At 37.4% G+C, this 19726-nt stretch overlaps 1 protein-coding gene across 6 annotated transcripts in view; it reads left to right on the forward strand.

Moving 5' to 3' along the window:
- MITF (melanocyte inducing transcription factor) overlaps window positions 1-19726 on the forward strand; it is a 239427-nt gene that overhangs the window by 132086 nt on the left and 87615 nt on the right. For 3 of the 6 annotated variants that reach the window (XM_047779094.1, XM_047779100.1, XM_047779095.1), the window contains exon 2: window positions 16385-16634. In XM_047779094.1, coding sequence (XP_047635050.1) covers window positions 16385-16634 — 250 coding nt within the window. Of the gene's footprint in view, window positions 1-2491; window positions 2608-3183; window positions 3284-16384; window positions 16635-19726 lie in introns of those variants that run through there. The other 3 variants (XM_047779096.1, XM_047779097.1, XM_047779098.1) reach the window with 2 other exon arrangements.

Here is a 19726-nt window from a genome sequence, read left to right on the forward strand (position 1 = left end):
GAGGATACAGATTTTCCCTATGTGTAAGCATGTAATAAATCAGGGTTTCAGTTCTAAAACTTACCCAGGTACCTTGTAACTTAATGCAGCTTCAGATAGTGTCCAAGGCGGGAGAGGGTACAGCTTGGTCTTCCAAAACATAATCCCTTAGCGGTCCTGATATAGTCATTTCCTATTCTCCCTATTTTCTTTGATCTTCCAATTTCTTTATCTTTTTTTTTTTCCACTTTGTTGCATTTCCATTGGTTCTCTAGATTGGCCAGCGTGCATCCAAGATAGACAGTTCTGACCACAATCATAATCATAAGAGCTATTTTTTAATTGAAAGCTTACTCTGTGTCATAGACACTGTGCCATATGCGTTCCATATACTGTCTCCTTCAGTTCTAGCAGTAACCCCTGGCATCACCATTTATAATTTCCCCTTTCTCAGGTGGAGAAACTGGGGCATGGAATTTAGTAAATTTGCACAAGGTCACAGAATGGGTAAGTGATTGGGATTTGAACCTGAGTAAGTTTACGTTAGAGCCCTATGCTCTCGATTTTTATGCTGTTCTGTGCTAGAGGCAGGAGAAGAGAGGTGTGAAGTAGGTTAGTAAGGAAAATAGTCAAGCATTGTAGTCATCTGTTTACTCTAGTTCCCTGCACAATACCCTGTACATACAAAGTACTCAATAACTATTGTTAATGATTGCAGTTACTGCATCAGGGACCTGGATTCCCCCCACCTCCATGTTTTCTATTAATTGGTTTTTAGGTTTTTACAAGTAATCTACCTACTTTTACCCACTTCTCCCCACTTTGTCCCTTCTTGCCTCACTCCCACCCCCACCCCCACCCCCAGTAAAGAATCATCACCTCCTACCAGGACTATTGCAGTGGCCAATCTTTGCTTCTCCTCTAAGTGGTTCTCAATATAGCAGCCAGAGGGACCTTTCTAAAAATTCAAATCTGAGACCATCACTTTCCTGCCTCCAACCTTCCAGTGGTTTCCCTGATCATCTTAGAACAGAATCAGTGACCCTTCCTTGACTTCCGAGATCCTGACAGTCGTGTTCTAGCCAGTGGTTTAGTCTCAGAAATGCCCTGGTTTCCCTTTCTCTCTCCTCCAGCCGCAGCGGATCTTCCCTTTTAACTCCCCATCTCAGGATTCTTGTGAATATTGTTAAGACTGTTCAGAAGACTCTTCTCCCACACCCCCTCCATACCTGGACCCTCTACCTACTACCTCCAGTCACATCTAAGCCCAGAGGTCCCTGCCTAAGTCAAGCCTTTTCTGTCCCTTGCATTTTAAGCTTTCCCAGATCCTTGTAGCAGTTATCACAATCTCATTATTTATTTGAGTGATCATTTAATACACTAGACTGTAAACTCCAAGAATTTACACAGTGCCTGGGATATAGTAGGTGTTCCATCTGTATGTATTCAACAAAAGAAAAATGAATGAAACATGAACAAAGAATAAACAGAGTCAGAACTAGTTTGCCTGAGAGTCCTGCTTGGGTATTTTCTCTTATTAAAGGGAAATTTTAAAAAAATTCATTACAGTGTGAATTTTGAAGTTGAGAATAGCTTATAGAGATTGCATTGCATTCCAACCATTTACTTTGGAGACAGGCTCTTAGGCACAGAGACGTGAAGTAACTTGCCCAGGGGGCACAGCTAGTCCATGTCAGTTGTCTTTGTTCTGACCTTTGCATTGTATGGGGAGAGAAACAGGCATATTTTCTTAGCTCTGCTGGGCAGCTTTGGTGTACTGTGTCTGTAGGAGCTGCATCAGTATTTGATAATATCAGTGTTATTATGTCATAATTTTTAAACTGTCTTTTGAGAACATGTTATTGTCTTTTTTTCTTGTTGTATATCAGTGTGTTCAGGATTTAGTTGGGTGACAGCCTAAGAATACATAGAGGTATGGCCTAAAGATGCCAAAAGAGATAGTGTCTGAGGGTAAGGAATGCCTTTGGGATCTCTAGGCTGTCAGCAGGAGAGCATGTAAGCAATCAGGCTCCAATTCCAAAAATGCCAGTACATGGATGCAAAGCAGCTAGAGGTGTGTGAGGACCTGAGGCCGGAGAACTCCCCAGTTGGGAAGGGGTGCAAGCCATCCCATAAGCCTCCTAGATTAGGTAGTTCCTCTAAGTGTTAAAAATTTACTGGTAGGTGCAATTACCTGTGCTTTCACAACCTCTAACAACATGCAGCTGCTGCAAGCCCCCGCTGCTGGTTCCTGCGCTCAGGAGGGCTAAGTAAGCATACTGAGGTGTCGCCCAGGCTGCTGGGTTGGATTTCTGGCAGTGCCTGGGTCCTCGCCTAGCCCCCTTTGCAGGGTGAGGCAGCGTTTTTTGTCCTGCAGGTACAGTAGGTACTGGATTAAACAGGTCTGCCATTGCAGACAGACACCAGGCACCGTTGTAGCATGAGCTGTGTTTGGATTGGAGTTTCCAGGGCCTTATCAGGAGCCACCCCTAGTGACACAGCCAGTGCCAGAACTAACTTTGACTTTCACTCTTCGCCAAGGGCTTGCAGAACACCTTAAAGGAAAAAAAAGATGGAGGCGCTTAGAGTTCAGATGTTCATGCCCTGTTCCTTTGAAAGCTTGTATCTGTAAGTGAAGTTTTATTCTGGAAATAATCCCAGGGCCACTTAATGGGAGTTGTGCTTTTGCTTTTTGTTTTTGTTTTTGTTTTTTAAGGGGAGGACAGAGAAAGGGAAGGTTTTATTAGGAGTTAAAAAATACTGGAACTGTTACTCTGTGGCTGTGGCTTTAATCGGCTTCAGCTGTAAGCTCTTGTAGGTGGCTCTGACAAGGATAACAGCTAATTTGTTGGGGGGAATAGAAATGTTAGCCCCATTAGCCCTGCCTTTTTGTTTAAAATAGAATGTTGGTCTTAAATTAATAATGCCTAAAAAGGACTGCTTGGAAAATCTGAGTGAGAACAGAGCTTGATTTATGAGTACCAGGTAGACTGTAGCCCAGCTTTGTGATGAATTAAAGAGGGTTTTCTTCAGGAAAACGAGTGTGCTTAGTGACATTTGTCAAAATTGCCCCATTGCAAATGCTTTGGATTTTTGCTTTCTCCTTTTTTATCCTTCTCCCTGACTGTGGAATAGTGACAGTTGCATTAATAAACGTCTCATTAGCATTTCTGTATATTGATTTTTTTTTTTCCTCTTTGAAAGGAAAACAAAACATCCAAACATCAGAATCATCTATCTGGCATAGAAATGTAGAACAACTTTCAAATCAACACTTTCAAAGAAATGCTAAAATGGAGAAATGGTAAATGGATGATAGCTCCCCCCATCCCCCACCCCCCTCCTTCAACATTTACTTTCAGTGTTAGGTGATAAGATTAGAAAACAATACTAAAAGCTGTATTCCTAAGTGAATAGGCATTCAAGCAAATCAACTTAAGCAAAAGCCACCTCTGGAGCTTAATAATTATTTACTGAACGTTCCTGGGTCATGAGAGAGGTTCTGATTAAGTCAGAAAAGCATTATGTTCAGCAGCTTGTGAAGGTGTGTTTAAAGATGGCAAGAATAATGGAAAAATACTAAATGTGGCAGAACTATTTTTAGAATTTGATTCTTAAAAAAAATAAAATTCTCAGAGATTTACGTGTGGTGAAGCTTCCTAATGTTCAGTAAATACATCTTTAAAAGATTTTATTAGTTCTTAAAGTGATTTCTAATTTCTTACTCTGTTTTTGCTGTGTTTGAGATTTTTTCATTGTATGTGTCATTTAAACAGTTTAATTACTCATATCTAAAATGATAGAGCATTTTATGAAGGATATGCATAATTAGATACTTGAAATGTCATCGTGTTAGAAATGTTATAAATTTCTACTTTGTAAATCAGATAATAGTTAAGGAGATGATGGCTGTTTTTTGTGATTCATACCCCACAAGAATGTCCTCGATAACTGAGCAATTTTTAAAATATTATTTTAAGCAAATTAATGGATATCATGAATGGATAAAACATACTATTCTGATGCAGCTTAAGGACAGTAGTGATGTCATCCTTGAATTTACACTCAAATTAATTTTTGATTTTTTTTTATCTTAAAGTATAGTTGATATACAATGTTATGCCACAAATTAATTCTGAATTTCAACTTCTTATGCTTAATTGATTTTGTATTTTTTTTTCCAGTACTTGCCATAGGAACATGCTTCCCTTATAAACCCTGAGAATGAAATTCTTAGGACACGTCTTTGACAAAATTGTTTACTGAGCTGTTTGTTGCCCATTGACTTCTTTATGCCTGTTCTTTTAGGGAGGGTGTACTCTATGAATTGTTTCTTTTGGGTTTTCCTCTAGGAAAGCAAAGAAACACTATAGCAGAAGGCAATATTGTAAGAGATTTGGCTTCCTAGAAAATAACTTGTCAGTTTTAATGGGTTTCAAGTTCTTAGGAGGCTCAGAGGATATGAATTCAGGAATTAAAGCACAGCACAGAAGAATCCATTGCCTAATTTTTACTTATTGTCCGCATGGTTTGTTGGCCATGGTTTGTTAGGAATCTTACTTGATTGACACATTCAGTTCTCAAGCTATGACAGAGGTTCTTTTTTCCTACCTCTGTTTTGCACAGGACACAGTTGAGTTTGGGGCAGATGAAAGAAAGATCCTGCCCAAGTCATAGAGCTGAGAAATGATAGAGCTGAAATTTCAGCAAAGTATTATGGGTCCAGGGCTTATGTTTTTCTCTGTTCTATGGATTTTTCATTACAGATAATGAATAGATGTTTCTTCCTTTGCCAAATTGAATGCGTTTCTCCAATGCTCAGATTTCTGAATTATCCAAACTATAACTCCTTTGAGCTTTTGAGGGGCCATGATTAGTCCATTGCCATAATATTTGTCTGTCGCATGCATTTCCTTGTAGAAGTTTCACTATTGATTATAAAGTGACTGTTATACTCTACTAGTTATGTCCATCGATTATATGATCTATTCTGACTTGAGAAATCATAAAGTGTGGAGGGGGAGTTTGTCTCAAAATTAAGATAATTCATTAGGTCTCTGGAGCTCAGAGCTTTTTGGAAAAATGTGTTCTCTGTCACTGGATGGTTCAAGCAAATGGTTTGACTAAAGATTGTTGAGCGCTGAGGTTTAGTATTATCTGATTTCAGGAGATGGGGAATTTGTTAAGATGGAGACACTAAATTTACTCATTGGATAGATGCTTATATCATCCTACTATGTGATAAATATTATTCTAGGTGCTGAGGAATTTATATGTGAGTAAAACATAAAATTATCTGCCCTCATGGAGCTGGCTCTACCTAGTCCTGAAGGGCCAGGAAAATTTCAGCTCTATCCTAAAGTCTAGACCTCATCCTCATGGTTCAAAGTGGCTGTGGGGGCTGTAGCCATTATAGATAAATTCCATGAGACATGATGGCACAAAGTGCAAAGACAGGTATCTCTTTAGGGAGAATCTTTTTAAGTATCACATGACCTTTCTGCTTAAGTCTCATTGGCAAAACTTTGGCACGAAGCCATCTTAGCCCATGGAAAGCTGGGAAATGTTGTAAGTGCCATTGTACCAGCCAAAACAAGGAGAAAATAGAATGGATACTAGATTGTTTGAGTTGTAGATCTTAGGGTGAAACCTTGATTTTTTTTTTTTTTGAATAACTGATATTTTCTAAAATGTCACAAAAATGAGCTTTGGTATACAGAAGCACATTGAGAGTCCTTAGTAAATCGGTATCCAATGTCCAAGGTCATTAGAGCTTCAGGAATGGTTTGATCCAGATGCTCTGTGTCCTCTAAACACTGGCTCTTTCATTCTTCCTTCTTCTCAGTCCTCTGTTCCCTCTTTCAATTTATATTTCTGTTTTATCTAGTTTGGCTTTCTTTTCAATTAGGTTCAGGAAAGTTCCAGATTTCTATCCTACCATCTTTCCAAACCTTAGTGTAAAGAGAAATCTTTTACCTCAGTAGTTCTAGTCAAAGGCATAGGGCTGACTCTTACTGGACCATTTTGGAGCACAAGCCTATTTGATGGGGATGCTGATTGGTCAAATCTCAGTTGTGTTTCTGTGTCTGGAGTTAGTAGCACCACCATAACCCACCTCATGAACTGAAAGTGAGGAGGCTGTTTTTTCAAGGTGAAATCAGGGTACTTTGTTAAAGAAGTGGGACAGGTTGTTGGGCAGGCATCAGTAACATGTGACCGCCACAAATCATGACCACTGTTTGTAAGGCTGGCTCTTAAACCATGGCAGGTGCACAGATTCACTGCTCCTGACATCATAATTGGTACTTTTGTCTTGATTTCCACGCAGTATTGCAGACTTCGCCTCTTGGTTGGCATGTCCTAGACATGCAGTAATTGTTAAGTGATGGTAGTCTAAGGCTTCTGAGACTTTTTGGACAAAAAAAAAAAAAGTTGTGATGTTGTCTAGACAAGTGTACAGAGAATGCCCTGGGACTGGGGTGATTTTTTGAGCAAGGATAGAAGGGCTTTCTGTCTTTAAAAAGATTTTTCCAAATTACTTTCACACTCATGTCTGAATTCTGTCATTAGATTGCCATAGTTCTGGGATAAAAAGTTCTTCCTTTTGAAATACTCTTACGTGGGATATCTTGTCATGCCATATAAATTACTTGCACCTTATAGGGGGTGAATTTTTCAGAGCCTTTTAAAACATAGCATCTAAATGTGAATGTGATTCCATCATTGGACAGTGTAAACAAGAATTCTGAAATGTAGTCTAGTGAAAGGCAGTTTGACAGGAGAGTCTGGAAGCATGAGTATGGGGCACTGCAACTTCATCTCCTTTAGAGCCGTTTGATATTAGGCTGTCTGAAATAATTTCTCTGAAGGGAATTGAGTGTTAAGGGTGTGCAAAACCTTAGTGGCATCTGTGGGAAATGGAAGACAGTTTTGAGCCTAGAAATGGCACCCTCATATTCTTGGTTGAAAAAATCTGTTGGTAAGAGATTGACATTTTCTTGGTTGGCGTGTGTAGAAGTGAGAAATTCTCTGGGAGGGGCAAAAATAAGCAATTTTTAAAAACCTGATGATGGGAGTCGTGGCTCAGCGGTTAAGAACACAACATGGTGTCTGTGAGGATGCAGGTTCAAACCCTGGCCTCCCTTGGTGGGTTAAGGATTCAGCATTGCTGCAAGCTGTGGCATAGGTCACAGATGAGGCTCAGAGCTGGTGTTAATGTGGCATAGGCCAGCAGCTGCAGCTCTGTTTTGACCCCCAGCCTGGGCCATATGTTGCAGGTGTGGCTATAAAAGGAAAAAAAAAATCTGATTATGAAATTTCCTGGAAGAACATTGATCTAATATTACAGTGGTCTGTTAAACATTTTTGGTCATATCTTCTAGTTAAAGTAAGGTTTTTTCACAAACTCTCTCAACATTTTTTAAAGGTTTTTATTTTTTCTGTTATAGTTGATTTACATTGTTCTGAACATGTTTTTATTATACTTGTAAATTATGTACATGTGCCACTGTACTAATATTATATTATAATTACAATATTTATAAAAATAGAAAATAGAAATGATGGATAAAATTATATAAATTCTATTTTTTTCTTCTGGTGTCCCCAGGGTATAATTTTTTGTACCCCCTTTGGAAAAATACTGATGTATTGGGAGTCATTCATTTTCACTTTGATTTTGATATAATCAATTATTGAGATTATCCTCACTGGCACTAATTGAAAGGTCAGTTTAAATAATATTAATTCTGAGCAGATATGGAGAGTCTTTGTTTTTTTCGCACCAACTGGGGTCCAGGTGTTGAAAATAATGATTTCAGATTTTAACTGGCATATAACTGGTGGTTCTTGCTCTTTAAAAGGCTTTCCTCCTTTTGAACTCTGCAAAGTAAAGAGCTCCAGAGGACAGGTGTATGGTCCACTTTGGACTCGACATTCTCCTTATGTCTAGCAGAACCTGGCCCTTGGAAAACATTCAAATATTTATTGAAGGAAAAAGAGGAGAAAGACAAGCTGCACTTTGCAAGCCTTTTTATTCTCTTGTGCCTGAAGCCTATAGTGTTTATTGTCAAATCTGGTAATGTTACCCAAAACAAACAAACAAACCCAAAACAAATAAACAAACCCCAAAACTAGGTGTTTGGCACATTTCCATTTTTTTCCTGACCACTTAAACCAAGGTTGGTGATGACTGAGGCCCTCAGGATCTCAGTGTTTTTTTTTTTTTTTTTTGTCTTTTTAGGCCCACATCTGCAGCATATGGGGGTTCCCAGGCAAGGGGTTTAATTGGAGCTACAGCTGCTGGCCTACGCCACAGCCACAGCAATTCAGGATCCTTAACCCACTGAGCAAGGCCAGGGATTGAACCCAACTCCTCATGGATACTAGTCAGATTGGTTAACCACTGAGCCGTGACGTGAACTCCAAGATCTCGATTTTTTTTTATTATTATTATTACTCAGATGAATTTATCACATATGTATCCAAGATCTCGGTTTTTAAAGCCAAGCTGTGCACTCTGGTACCTCCACATTTACATGGGTTATATTCTCATTTATTTTAAGTGAAATATATATTTATCATATATGTCATATATGCCATATATCATACATGCCATAATTTCACGTGTATATCATATATACAAGTAGCTGTGAGAAAATATATTGTCACTTGCTTCCACCATACACAGTTAAAAAGTTATCCTTACACTTATAAAGTGATTACTTTGGAAGCAATGGAAAGGTTAAGATAATGGAAGGACTGATCCTTCTGAAATAGTAGATACCCAGATTGTCATTTAAAAAGATAAATCCATTTATTGACTTTTATTTCAGCAATCTGTGCACTTGGGCTTACTTTCTAAAGACTCGTAAACATTTATTTTTGCTGACAGAACAAGCTGGTTGGGACAGTTTTTATAGACTGAGCCTGTAGGTTCTTTTGCTTAATGATGGAGTAGCTCTGCTGTAACCATAAGGATCCGTTGGTGGTATTTGGACAGATGTGTTTGTTTGGTTTTATAGGCCATTTGGCAGGAATGAGGAGTCCTTTCCATTTCATTCCATTCAATATGTTGGGCTCAGTATCACAAGGACTCTTCACAGCTCTTGTCAGGGTTCTGGGAGAGGGGGATAGAATGTGAGTTTCCTCAGATGTGGAAGAAAGTGTTCTCATTGAAGAATCCAAGATGTGGGTTCATGTCTCAGTTTTTCCTACTGCACAAATGGGTGATCTTGGGTGTTTTAGTTTCTAAACATGGCTTTAGAATCAGCTTCTGAGTGATTTCATTCATACAAGTTTCATTTGTATATATGCCCAGGAGTGGGATTGCTGGATCATTTGGTAGTTCTTCTGTTTAGTTTTATGAGGAACCTGCATACTGTTTTCCACAGTGGTTGATTTTAAAGAGGGTCCTTAGTTGGTTTTGTGGCAGCCAGCCTTTTAGTCATCGTGCTTCCTAGGCTTTATGTCACCTGAAGTCAGAATTTCTAGCGATAGCATCTGGATATTTTGATTTTATTTATTTATTTTATCCCCCTTTCTATTTTTTTTTTATTTTTTAAAACATTTATTATAGTTTATTTGCAATGCTCTATCAATTTCTGCTGTTCAGCAAAGTGACCCAGTTATACATGTATATACACACTTTTCTCATTATCTTCCATCATGTTCTATCACAAGTGATTGGATATAAGTCCTTGTGCTGTACAGCAGGACCTCATTGCTTATCCATTCTAAATGTAATAGTTTGCATTTACTAACCTGAAACTCCCAATCCATCCCACTCCATCCCCCCACCCTTGGCAACCACAAATCTCTTCTCCATGTCTGTGAGTCTGTTTCTGTTCTGTGGATAGGTTCATCTATGTCATGTTTTAGATTCCACATATAGGTGATATCAAGAGGTATTTGCTTTCTGTTTCTGTTCTGTAGATAGGTTCATCTATATCGTATTTTGGATTCTACATATAACTGATATCAAGGGGTATTTGTCTTTCTGATTTACTTCACTTAATATGAGAATCTCTAGATGCATCCATGTTGCTGCCAATGGCATTGTTTGGTTCTTTTTATGGTTGAGTAATATTCCATTGTGTATATATGCCACATCTTAAGCCTTTCATCTGTCAATGGACATTTAGGTTGTTTACTGTCTTGGCTATTGTGAATGGTGCTGCAGTGAACATAGGGGTGCATGTATCTTTTTGAATACAAGTTTCATTTGTATATATGCCCAGAAGAGGGATTGCTGGATCATTTGGTAGTTCTCTAGTTTTATGAGGAACCTGCATACTGTTTTCCACAGTGGTTGATTTTAGAGAGGGTCCTCAGTTGGTTTTGTAGCAGCCAGCCTTTTGCATCTGGAAACCCCAGTAGCTTAACAGATCCATGAAGTAGTTTCCTCACCTGTGCATGAGGTTCATTATCATGCCTTCCTGTGTCTTCAGTGTGTATGCAGGTCAGCCATTGTGCTTTCCTATACATAACTACATTGTATCCAGTACAGGTACATGCTAGGCTTTGAGTTCTATCAACTGAATGATTATCATGAAGATTAACTCTTCCTGGAAGAAACTGTGAGGACTTTTATATCTTGTGTGAGAGTATTATAATAAATTATTATAGTAAATTATCTTCTCTCTCCATCCCTGAAAAACTTGTTAAAATTCTCTGAATTAAATAGGGATTGCCTAAACCTTCAAAAAATCTGCTATGCTATGCTTCAAACTTGCATATAGGCTTATTAAAATTTGCTTCCATGGATTAAAAAAGGAGCATGTTCATGGTTTCATTTTTTTTTTTTTACTACTAATTTTTTAACTTGATTTGAGTTTCTCTGACCTATGTTCTGGTTATTGTGCTAAGCTTTTTACATCTATTACAAATTTTAATCCTCCCTATAAAGCTGAGAGGCAGATGTATTAAACAGTCTATAAATTAGGAAAACCAAAGTTCAAAGAGATTGATTAATTTGGCCACAGTCACTGGCTAGTAGGTGGCAGAGCTGCACTCTGCCTGAGGAATTGAAGAGAGGAAATGCAGAGGAAAGTTTATCAGCTTCTTCAGCCTAGAACCTGAAGTTTAAACTGACAACCAGATTCATATCTTGAATGATCATGGTATAGAGACTGATGTCTGATTCCTAATATCTGGTGAAGGGGGGTTGGCACCATTGTTTTTTTTTTAATTTTTTATTAAAGTATAATTGATGTACAGTGTTGAACCAATTTCTCCTGTACAGAAAAGTGACTCAGTCATACATATATATATGTATTATAATTATTTTCTATTATAAGAGATTGGATGTAGTTCCCTGTGCTATACAGTAGGACCTTACTGTCTGTCCATTCTAAATGCATCTATTAACCCAAAACTCCCAGTCCATCTCACTCCCTCCTCCCTCCCTCTTGCACCACAAGTCTGTTCTCCATGTCAGTTTCAGGCATTACTGTTAAAGGCGAGGAGAGGTCAGGTAGATGTCCTTTGGATGGAAAGGTATTGATTGGCATTTCTGATATATTTAAGTGGTTGATCAAGGCAGTGAAATTAACTTTTTGAATTTAGAAATATGCCAGATAATTTGCAGCATGGGTCCACATACCTATACCAACACAAAGAAGGGGGAGGTTTTGAAGGTTAAAAATGTAAGTTTAGCCATGAATTAGGAGCCCAGGTCTGTAAGTGTCTGTATTCTAAGTCACCCTGCTTAGCACTTTAACTTAGCTAATGTTACCTCACTCATTCACTGCAGTACATTTAGGGGGTGGGTTTTGGAGGTGCTCAGAGGGGTTGAGTGGCTCATTCATGATCAGGCTGCTCAGCAGTATTTGAACTAGAGAACTTGTGTCCAGTTGATGGCCGTCCTCCTTGAGTCACCCTTGATCGGTTCTCACATCTCAGGGAAGTTGTGTGCTTGGCTTCTATGGTTCTGGTAAGTGCCAGCCAGTAAAGGCATTTTCCTGCCCTGCAGTTGGCTTTCAAAAGGTGATTTCTTACTGTGAGATGCACAGCTTTGCTAGAATCAGATCGTCTAGATAATTGACTTAATTTTAAGGCATCTTAGAAAAATTACATGACCCTGGCTTTCAACTCTTAACAGATTAGAAACCAGGTATTCCCAGCAGCTGGCCCAGAGGAAACACCCAATAACTATTTGTTGAATAAATGACCTTTACATAATCTGATTAAAAGGAATCAGACTGACGGAATTAGGATTATCTAATGCAGATTGAGCTTCCTGGGCTCTGGATAAGTTCAGTTTGCTTTTCAAATTAAATATGTTGGGATGATTCTTCTTGCCTATCATTAGTGGTTTAAGTATCGGGCCCTCATTTTAAAACTAAGCTTTTGGCCACCTGTAATGTACTCACGTAAACCTGGATTTTGAGTTTGAAACATTATGCTCATTTGACCTGCTAACATTTTGAAGTGTAGATATCTTCATTCCTTTTTGTAAAGTGATAACTGCTGATTCAATTATTTTTTTAGAGGAAGCGATGTTAAAAAGATTGAAAGTAAAGCTGAGAATATACAAGTCATCTTTAACAAGGAAATATCCCGCAGGGAGTATGTGCACTCAAGTGACTGTTTTCTTCCTTTGCACTTTTTCTTTGGGGGAGGGAGATTTATTAAAATACTGTCAATTAGCTGAGCTCTGCTAGACTTTCTGTAGAGGGCTTTTAACTTATTTATATGGATCTACCATATAAGGATGTACTTTTTTTTTCTCCTGAAAGGATATTTCAGTAAATGCTTTAAATGATATTGTTGTTGACTCCTAAATCCCTAGCCTTAGTGTGGTTGATAACGAGTAATTTTAATTTAAGATGTCTCAAGAATTCTTTACTGTTAATTGAAAGGATTTTTTCCCTCCCAGTATCCCAGCCAATGGCTTGTCTTGAGTAGCTAATTAGTGCGATTATTCCACAGCTGCATTTGCTACAGCACAAAGGTTTAGTTCTGTTTTTATCAAAAGGATCAGTCTCTCTGGGAATGTTTTAACTTGACAGGCTTTGAATAGTAAGACCATCTATTTATTTATTTATTTTTAAACAGCCCTTTCCTCTTTTCTGGATGTAGGAAAGTCCACTAGAGCTCTCAACACATACTCACAAATGGGAAAATACATTTTCTTTTGATGCTCTTTTAGTAGAACGAAGGTGAATGGATTCTTTCTGAGTAAAGGCTGGGTATATTTGTGTGGATGAGTGCATGACATGAAAATAATAAAAACAGGGCATTAATATTGTTCAGTCTGTGCACCTCTGTAGGAAACTGTTGAGGAAAGAGGATTTAATCTTCTCGGGTGCTAAAGACCTGAAAGAGAACCGGTGTGCTGGATACAAGTCACTATTTGCCATCCTGTTGTCACCACACTGGCTGTGATAGATCCCATCTCCTTGCTTCTAGCCAAATGGTGACTTTGATCAGTCATGTCATTTCTTCATGCTTGTAAATTAGCTCATGTTCTTCACGTTCTTCAAAGTAGTGGCATATATTCTGCCATTGAAGAAATATTATGGCTTTACTGTGGTTTAGAGGGGAAAAAGAGAAAAGAAATTTACCTGTAATTCCACTCCCACTCTGACAATTATGATCATCCTTACACAGATCCTGCTAGCTGTGTTATGTGTTTGTGGACCTACATCCACTACTTATTTTAAATTAGAATGTGAATACACTTTTGAATCCTGCTTTTAAATTTACTCTTAGAACATGTACTTCTCACATTGGTCTGTAGTTGTACAATAAAAAGGTAGTGTATTATCAAATCCATGTATCATTACTTTTTAAAACCTATTTTATGTTTAAATCTTTTGAACGCTTTTATTTTCTCCCCAATTTTATTGAGATATAACTGACAAGAATTGTATTTAAGGTATATAGTGTGATAATTTGATACATGTATACATTGAACTATATCCATCACCTCACAGGGTTACTATATGTATTTTCTTTTTTGTGTAGAAAAAGTGTTTAAGATACACTCTTTTTAGCAAATTTCAAGTATGTAATACAGTATCATCAATTATATTTACCATGCTGTGTAGTAGATCCCTAGAACTTACTCATCTTGTAATTAAAAGTTTATATTCTTTGACCCACATCTCCCCTCATAATTTACATAATTATCCTTATATTAGGGGGAAAATTTAGGTGATTCAGAATATTGTGCATCTTGTCAACAGCATTGTAATGCCAGGTTATTTCCTTAGGAGAATTATCTGTCAATGAAATTTCTGAATCAAAATGATAATATTGTTATTTTCTTAAATAATTGTAATACTGTGTATCAGCAATGGCTCAGTGTACATCATCATTGTACTTTTTCTTGTAGGGAACCTTTTTTTATTTTTGTTTTTGTTTTTTCTTTTTTGGGTCTTTTAGGTCTGTACCTGCGACATATGGAGGTTCCCAGGTGAGGGGTTCAGTTGGAACTGTAGTCACCGGCCTACGCCACAGCCACAGCAATGCAGAATCCGAGCCGCGTCTACGTCCTACACCGTCCTACACCACAGCTCATGGCAACGCCAGATCCTTAATCCACCAAGTGAGGCCAGGGATTGAACCCACATCCTCATGGATGCTAGTCGGGTTCAGTAACTGCTGAGCCACAATGGGAACTCCAAAATATTTTTTTTTTAATTGAAGCATACTCTGAATACTTTCATGCAGCTGGCTTTCTGAGTTTATTATATTGTGTAGTTTTTATTCACAGCAGTGTATATATCTCTACACCATTTTTAACGGCTGTGTAGTATTATATGAACCTCTTGCAGTTTATTGAACCCATTTTTTTGTGCTGAGTAATGAGTTAACTGCTAGTATAATTTTTATTATGTAGTCTTCTGGAACTCAGGATAAAAGGCAAATTTTTATCTGTAAGCATGTTTTTGTTACCTGCAGGATTTGGAGGTTCCCATCTTTAAAGAGTTTATAAGGATGGTCAGTGATTTAAAGACTTTATTTTGTTGGTCGTTAGAAGATTAAAACAATACTGGGATTTATATTCAAGGAAGGAAGCTTAACGGTGCAATTACTTCTCTTGAAGAGTAACTTTGAATGAGTATTTTCTCAAATGTTACTTTTTCTGTTTCCAGGTGCTAATTAAGGTTTTATATTCTTTGCCCTAAACAAAGTTTTTTTTAAGGTTTTATCAAAGTATATTAATTAACAAGATGGTGATAATTTCTGCTGTACAACAGAGTGAGCCAGTAAACAGAGATTTTTTTAAAAAAGAAAATTATATGACTGGAAGAAAATTTTCTAGATAATAATAATTGCAACAGCAAACACTTATTGAAGTAATACTTCATAGCACTCATTATGTTAGAGGATTTGTGTGCATTATTTCATTCATTATTTTATTTAATCCTCCCTAAATCCCTAGGGGGTAGGGCTTTAAGAGTATAAACAATTCAATAGACATTTAATAAACATCTCCCACTTTGATAAAAGGGCAAGTCAGTTTTAAAAAAAAGTGTTATTCCTCTTTTCCGGATATGGTAACTAAGGCAGACAGAGATTTATAATTACTTGTTGATGCCATAGAGCTGGCAAGATCAGCAATTAAAAAAATCATACTTAGGAAAATCAGGAAGTCCCTTCTTCTTGAATCCAGACAAGGGTTTAAGTATTTTAAATATAATCTTGGCTAAAATCCCAACACCATTAGAAGTAGGCCTCATGGGGAACTCACAGAGCACTTTGTATAGGATAGGATATGCGGAGAGGAGTCAGAAGAAAAGCCAGTACAAAGAAAACCAGGCAAAGGAGAACTGGGTTGCCAGACTAGCTTGTCTTCTGCCCTCTTTCCCAAAGACTGAGATTGAGTTCAGTGTTAACATTCTAGCCCAAATGCTTCTTTCATTACTAATTTTGACTTTCTGTATCATAGAACCCCCACCCCCAACAACAGTGACCTTTTCTTTAAACTATTCTGTGTTAGTAAACATTTTAGATATCTTAGGGAATTTTGATAGTATATAGAAGTAGTTATTTGGTTAGATTCAGCTATAAAAAAGGAAATCAAGCACTTTATTTTTAAATGCGGAAGTCTGGGTGCCATTAAGACGCCTTGCTTCTTGGCGCTTCATATGGTGGCACTATATTTGGTGGTGATGAGTCGTATGCGGGTATAAAATGTCAAAAAAAAAAAAAAGCAGCATGATAAAAATGCTTAGATGCAATCAAGCCGACTTATTTTAATTCAACTACTAATGACTTAGATCCTGCCAGCTCTTGACTTTCAATTAGGTGGAATTCTATTCTGTGATCTGATTATATTTTCTGGGGCTCTTTTCAGAGTTTGGTGCAATTTAGGATACCCCCCCCCCCAATGCAAATGGAAGGTCTCATTAGGAAACTAAATGTGTGTTATGTGTGTTGTTTGGTTTTCCCACAGCAGTTCCGAGGAGCATCCTGGGGCCTCCAAGCCTCCGATAAGCTCCTCCAGTATGACATCACGCATCTTGCTACGCCAGCAACTCATGCGTGAGCAGATGCAGGAGCAGGAACGCAGGGAGCAGCAGCAGAAGCTGCAGGCGGCCCAGTTCATGCAACAGAGAGTGCCCGTGAGTCCGACACCAGCCATAAACGTCAGCGTGCCTACCACACTCCCCTCCGCCACCCAGGTGCCCATGGAAGTCCTTAAGGTACGTGACTGTCACTCTTGTTGGTTGGGCCAAACCTTCTTCAACATTTTCTATTTCCAGGTGTTTTATTTATCTCAGCATGTATTTGGTTATAGTGACCCATCTGAATCATATTTGTAAACATCAACTGCTTTGATTTCTACATGGCATTGGATTTCCAGAGAAGGATGACAACTGACTGTAAATTTAATAGTAACCCTTACTAAGTGGAGGAAGAGTGGTGATGTCCCATGAGAAATTGCAAGGAGGAATAGGTGTCTGTCATAATGATATCTTTCCACTTTTCTTTGGGAAAGTTGCAACATGGACAAATGATCTGAAATGAGCCCCTTCTAATAACTTGTATGTATGTATTTTTTTCTAAACATCTTTTATGGCCGATCTTGGGTTTCCTTCTTTCGTTAGTGAATAATCTTGGCTGTAGAATCAGACTCTTTGAGAAAGTCTCTTCAGATATAAGATAGTAGAAGAGCTTTCTACGCCTTTATAACCAAGCTGCATAATCCTTTAACTGAAGTGAGTTGTCTGTTTTGGGTCTCTTTGATTTCTTGCTAGAGTAGAAACTGCAGGAGCTTGTTAGCATCATTCTACTGGGGACATATAGCTTCCTAATTACTAGGGAAAAGGGTAACAAGTCTAAGAATAGAATTCCAGCTCACACATGTGTCTTCCACATCACATTGGGAGGTATTCCTTGTTTAAAGATAAACATGCCAGCTCTTCAATGTGACGGATGCAAGTAAAGTTAAAAGTAAGGGGACTTCCTTACTTCAAAATTTTTTTTTAATCCATTCACCTGATTGATTCATTCTAAAGAATCCCAAATGTTCATTAAATGATGTGAACTTTATCCACTGATGATTCATTGTTGGTCTTTGCATTCATTGCTATGCTTAGAAAGGACAGCTCCCACTATTTAAAGTTTACTCTTAAAGCAAATAGAGGGGATGATGTGTTGTAATTGGGAAGCAATCTGTGATCCTTACCAGGAAGTAGGAAAGGGATTCTTTAAAAACAGATTTTAAGCCAGTTGTTTTCTTCTTTGCAAAGACTTTTCCAATGCAGGGAAGTGGCTGGAACTCTGTCATAGAGAAACCAATTAAAATTCTGTTAAGGCAAAAAGGATCCAAATGGTTTAGTATAAAAGAAGACTCTAATGTGATTGAAGTTCTGAATATTGTCACAATTAATGGATATTTTATGCATCCCTGCCCCCCCCCTCCTCCTCAGTAAAACCAAGGTTTTCTCCTGGAAATAGATTACACATTAAACCTTTCTGTTCTGCTTGGGTGAAAATTGGCAATTACTGGGTTTTTACAGATTTAAGATTGATACAAGGTTTAAGTTGTCTGGTGTTCACAGGAATGCAATTGTTTTGTCCATTAGATTATTTAAAGTTGCATGAATTAAGTAATAGTAAAATTTGGAGAAATATGTCTGTTTTATTTACTATAATAGTCTTTTTAACCTGATGGGTGAATTTTAGAAGAGGGATGTGGATTTGTGTTAGTAGTGGTTTATATCCAATTTGAAGGTAATGCTTGATATTGTATTAGTTGAAATATAAGTATATTAATTGAAATCCATATTCCTATCAAGGCAGCTATTTCCAGTGGAGAAAAAATTACCCAAATATGTTGAAACATCATTTCCATATGATCTTAAAAGTGGATAGTTTTTAAAAGTTTGTATTACTTAAATTAGGTAATTGTGAAATGATGAAAATTCAAATCTATACCAGTGAGTTTGAATAACATACCCATTTTTCCTTATATGTTGCTATGTCTTGGGAACATCAGCCTTAGCTGCAACATTCTTATATTCTGGCATAATTTAATTATGCCAGAAATATGTCCGAAGTTAAAGCACAATTGGAGACCTAAGCTAAATAAAAATGAACAAATAGTAAATTTGTATTTCATACTGAATTCATTTATCTCTATTTAACGTGTGCATTTTTATACTTTGGTTATATGCAGTAGTGAAGTGTGTCCTATCACTGAAAAGAAAGAAGTGTAGGCATAGCAGTGGGGTTAGGTTTGATAGCTATTGAGACAGATTTTAGGATCCTTAAGTGGAAGACCAAATAAAAATATATGACCTCATATAAGATGGCATCCTTAGAGAGTCACATTACATTTTAAGTAGAGTATCATATAAATGCTTCTTTCAAATACTTAAAGACTTAGTACTTTATAAAAATAGTTTACCTATTTTCAAAAGTCTTATGCATGAAAATATTATGAAATATTTATTGTGGAAAGGTAAGTGAGAGAAACAAGGTCTTTTTTTCTTTTTTATAGTTTGGAACTCATAAGATTATGAAATAAATGGTTAATAGAAAAACAGCTAATTTGCTTTATCTTGACCCATTTTTTTCTATGAAGATATAATTACATTTTCAAGGGATGAGTGACACCAAGTGTACTGATTTGTGTGTAATGATAGAGATTATATTGAATAAACATATTTTCTAATAGTGTAGCCTGAGTAAATTCTTTGTTTAATTTTTAAAGATTTAAATTGCTAAAACCTGCTTCTCAGTGGAGGTAGATGGGTCCAGTCACACATGCTTGGGTATGCTGGAGAGTCCTGGCAAAATTGCTCTGTCTCCCACTGGTTCGTAAGAACTTGATCGAACAGCATACTCACAAACTCATGTTATTGACATTTTACTGCAGCTGGGTTGAATGACTGACTGAAAAGCTAAATGAGTGTGTTCTGGCAAATCCCTTTTCTTTTTCAGAGTTATGCTTAAAACACGAAGCTTTTTGAAGCGTGTTTTAAATTATTGACAGCGTCTAGCAAATTTAGGATTAGTCTTTGGAATTCATCGGGATTGGAAATTTGTATTGCTTGTTCCTCACAGGGTCACCATTCATTCTATAAATTCATGAAGCTTTGTAAGATTAGCCTCTGGTTTCTATATTGATTTAAGTAATTCATGGATTATTCCCATGACTGGTCTTTGTGTTAGGTGACATGGAATGATGGGTCTTACTGCTGTGTATTCACATATTGGAGATGTCCTCTGAGTTTCTTAAGAACAGCCTTACGCAGTTGGGTATTGTAATTTAGGGATGCTTCTTTGT

This window comes from Phacochoerus africanus, chromosome 1 (genome assembly GCF_016906955.1).
Source record: "Phacochoerus africanus isolate WHEZ1 chromosome 1, ROS_Pafr_v1, whole genome shotgun sequence".
Lineage (NCBI taxonomy): Eukaryota > Metazoa > Chordata > Mammalia > Artiodactyla > Suidae > Phacochoerus > Phacochoerus africanus.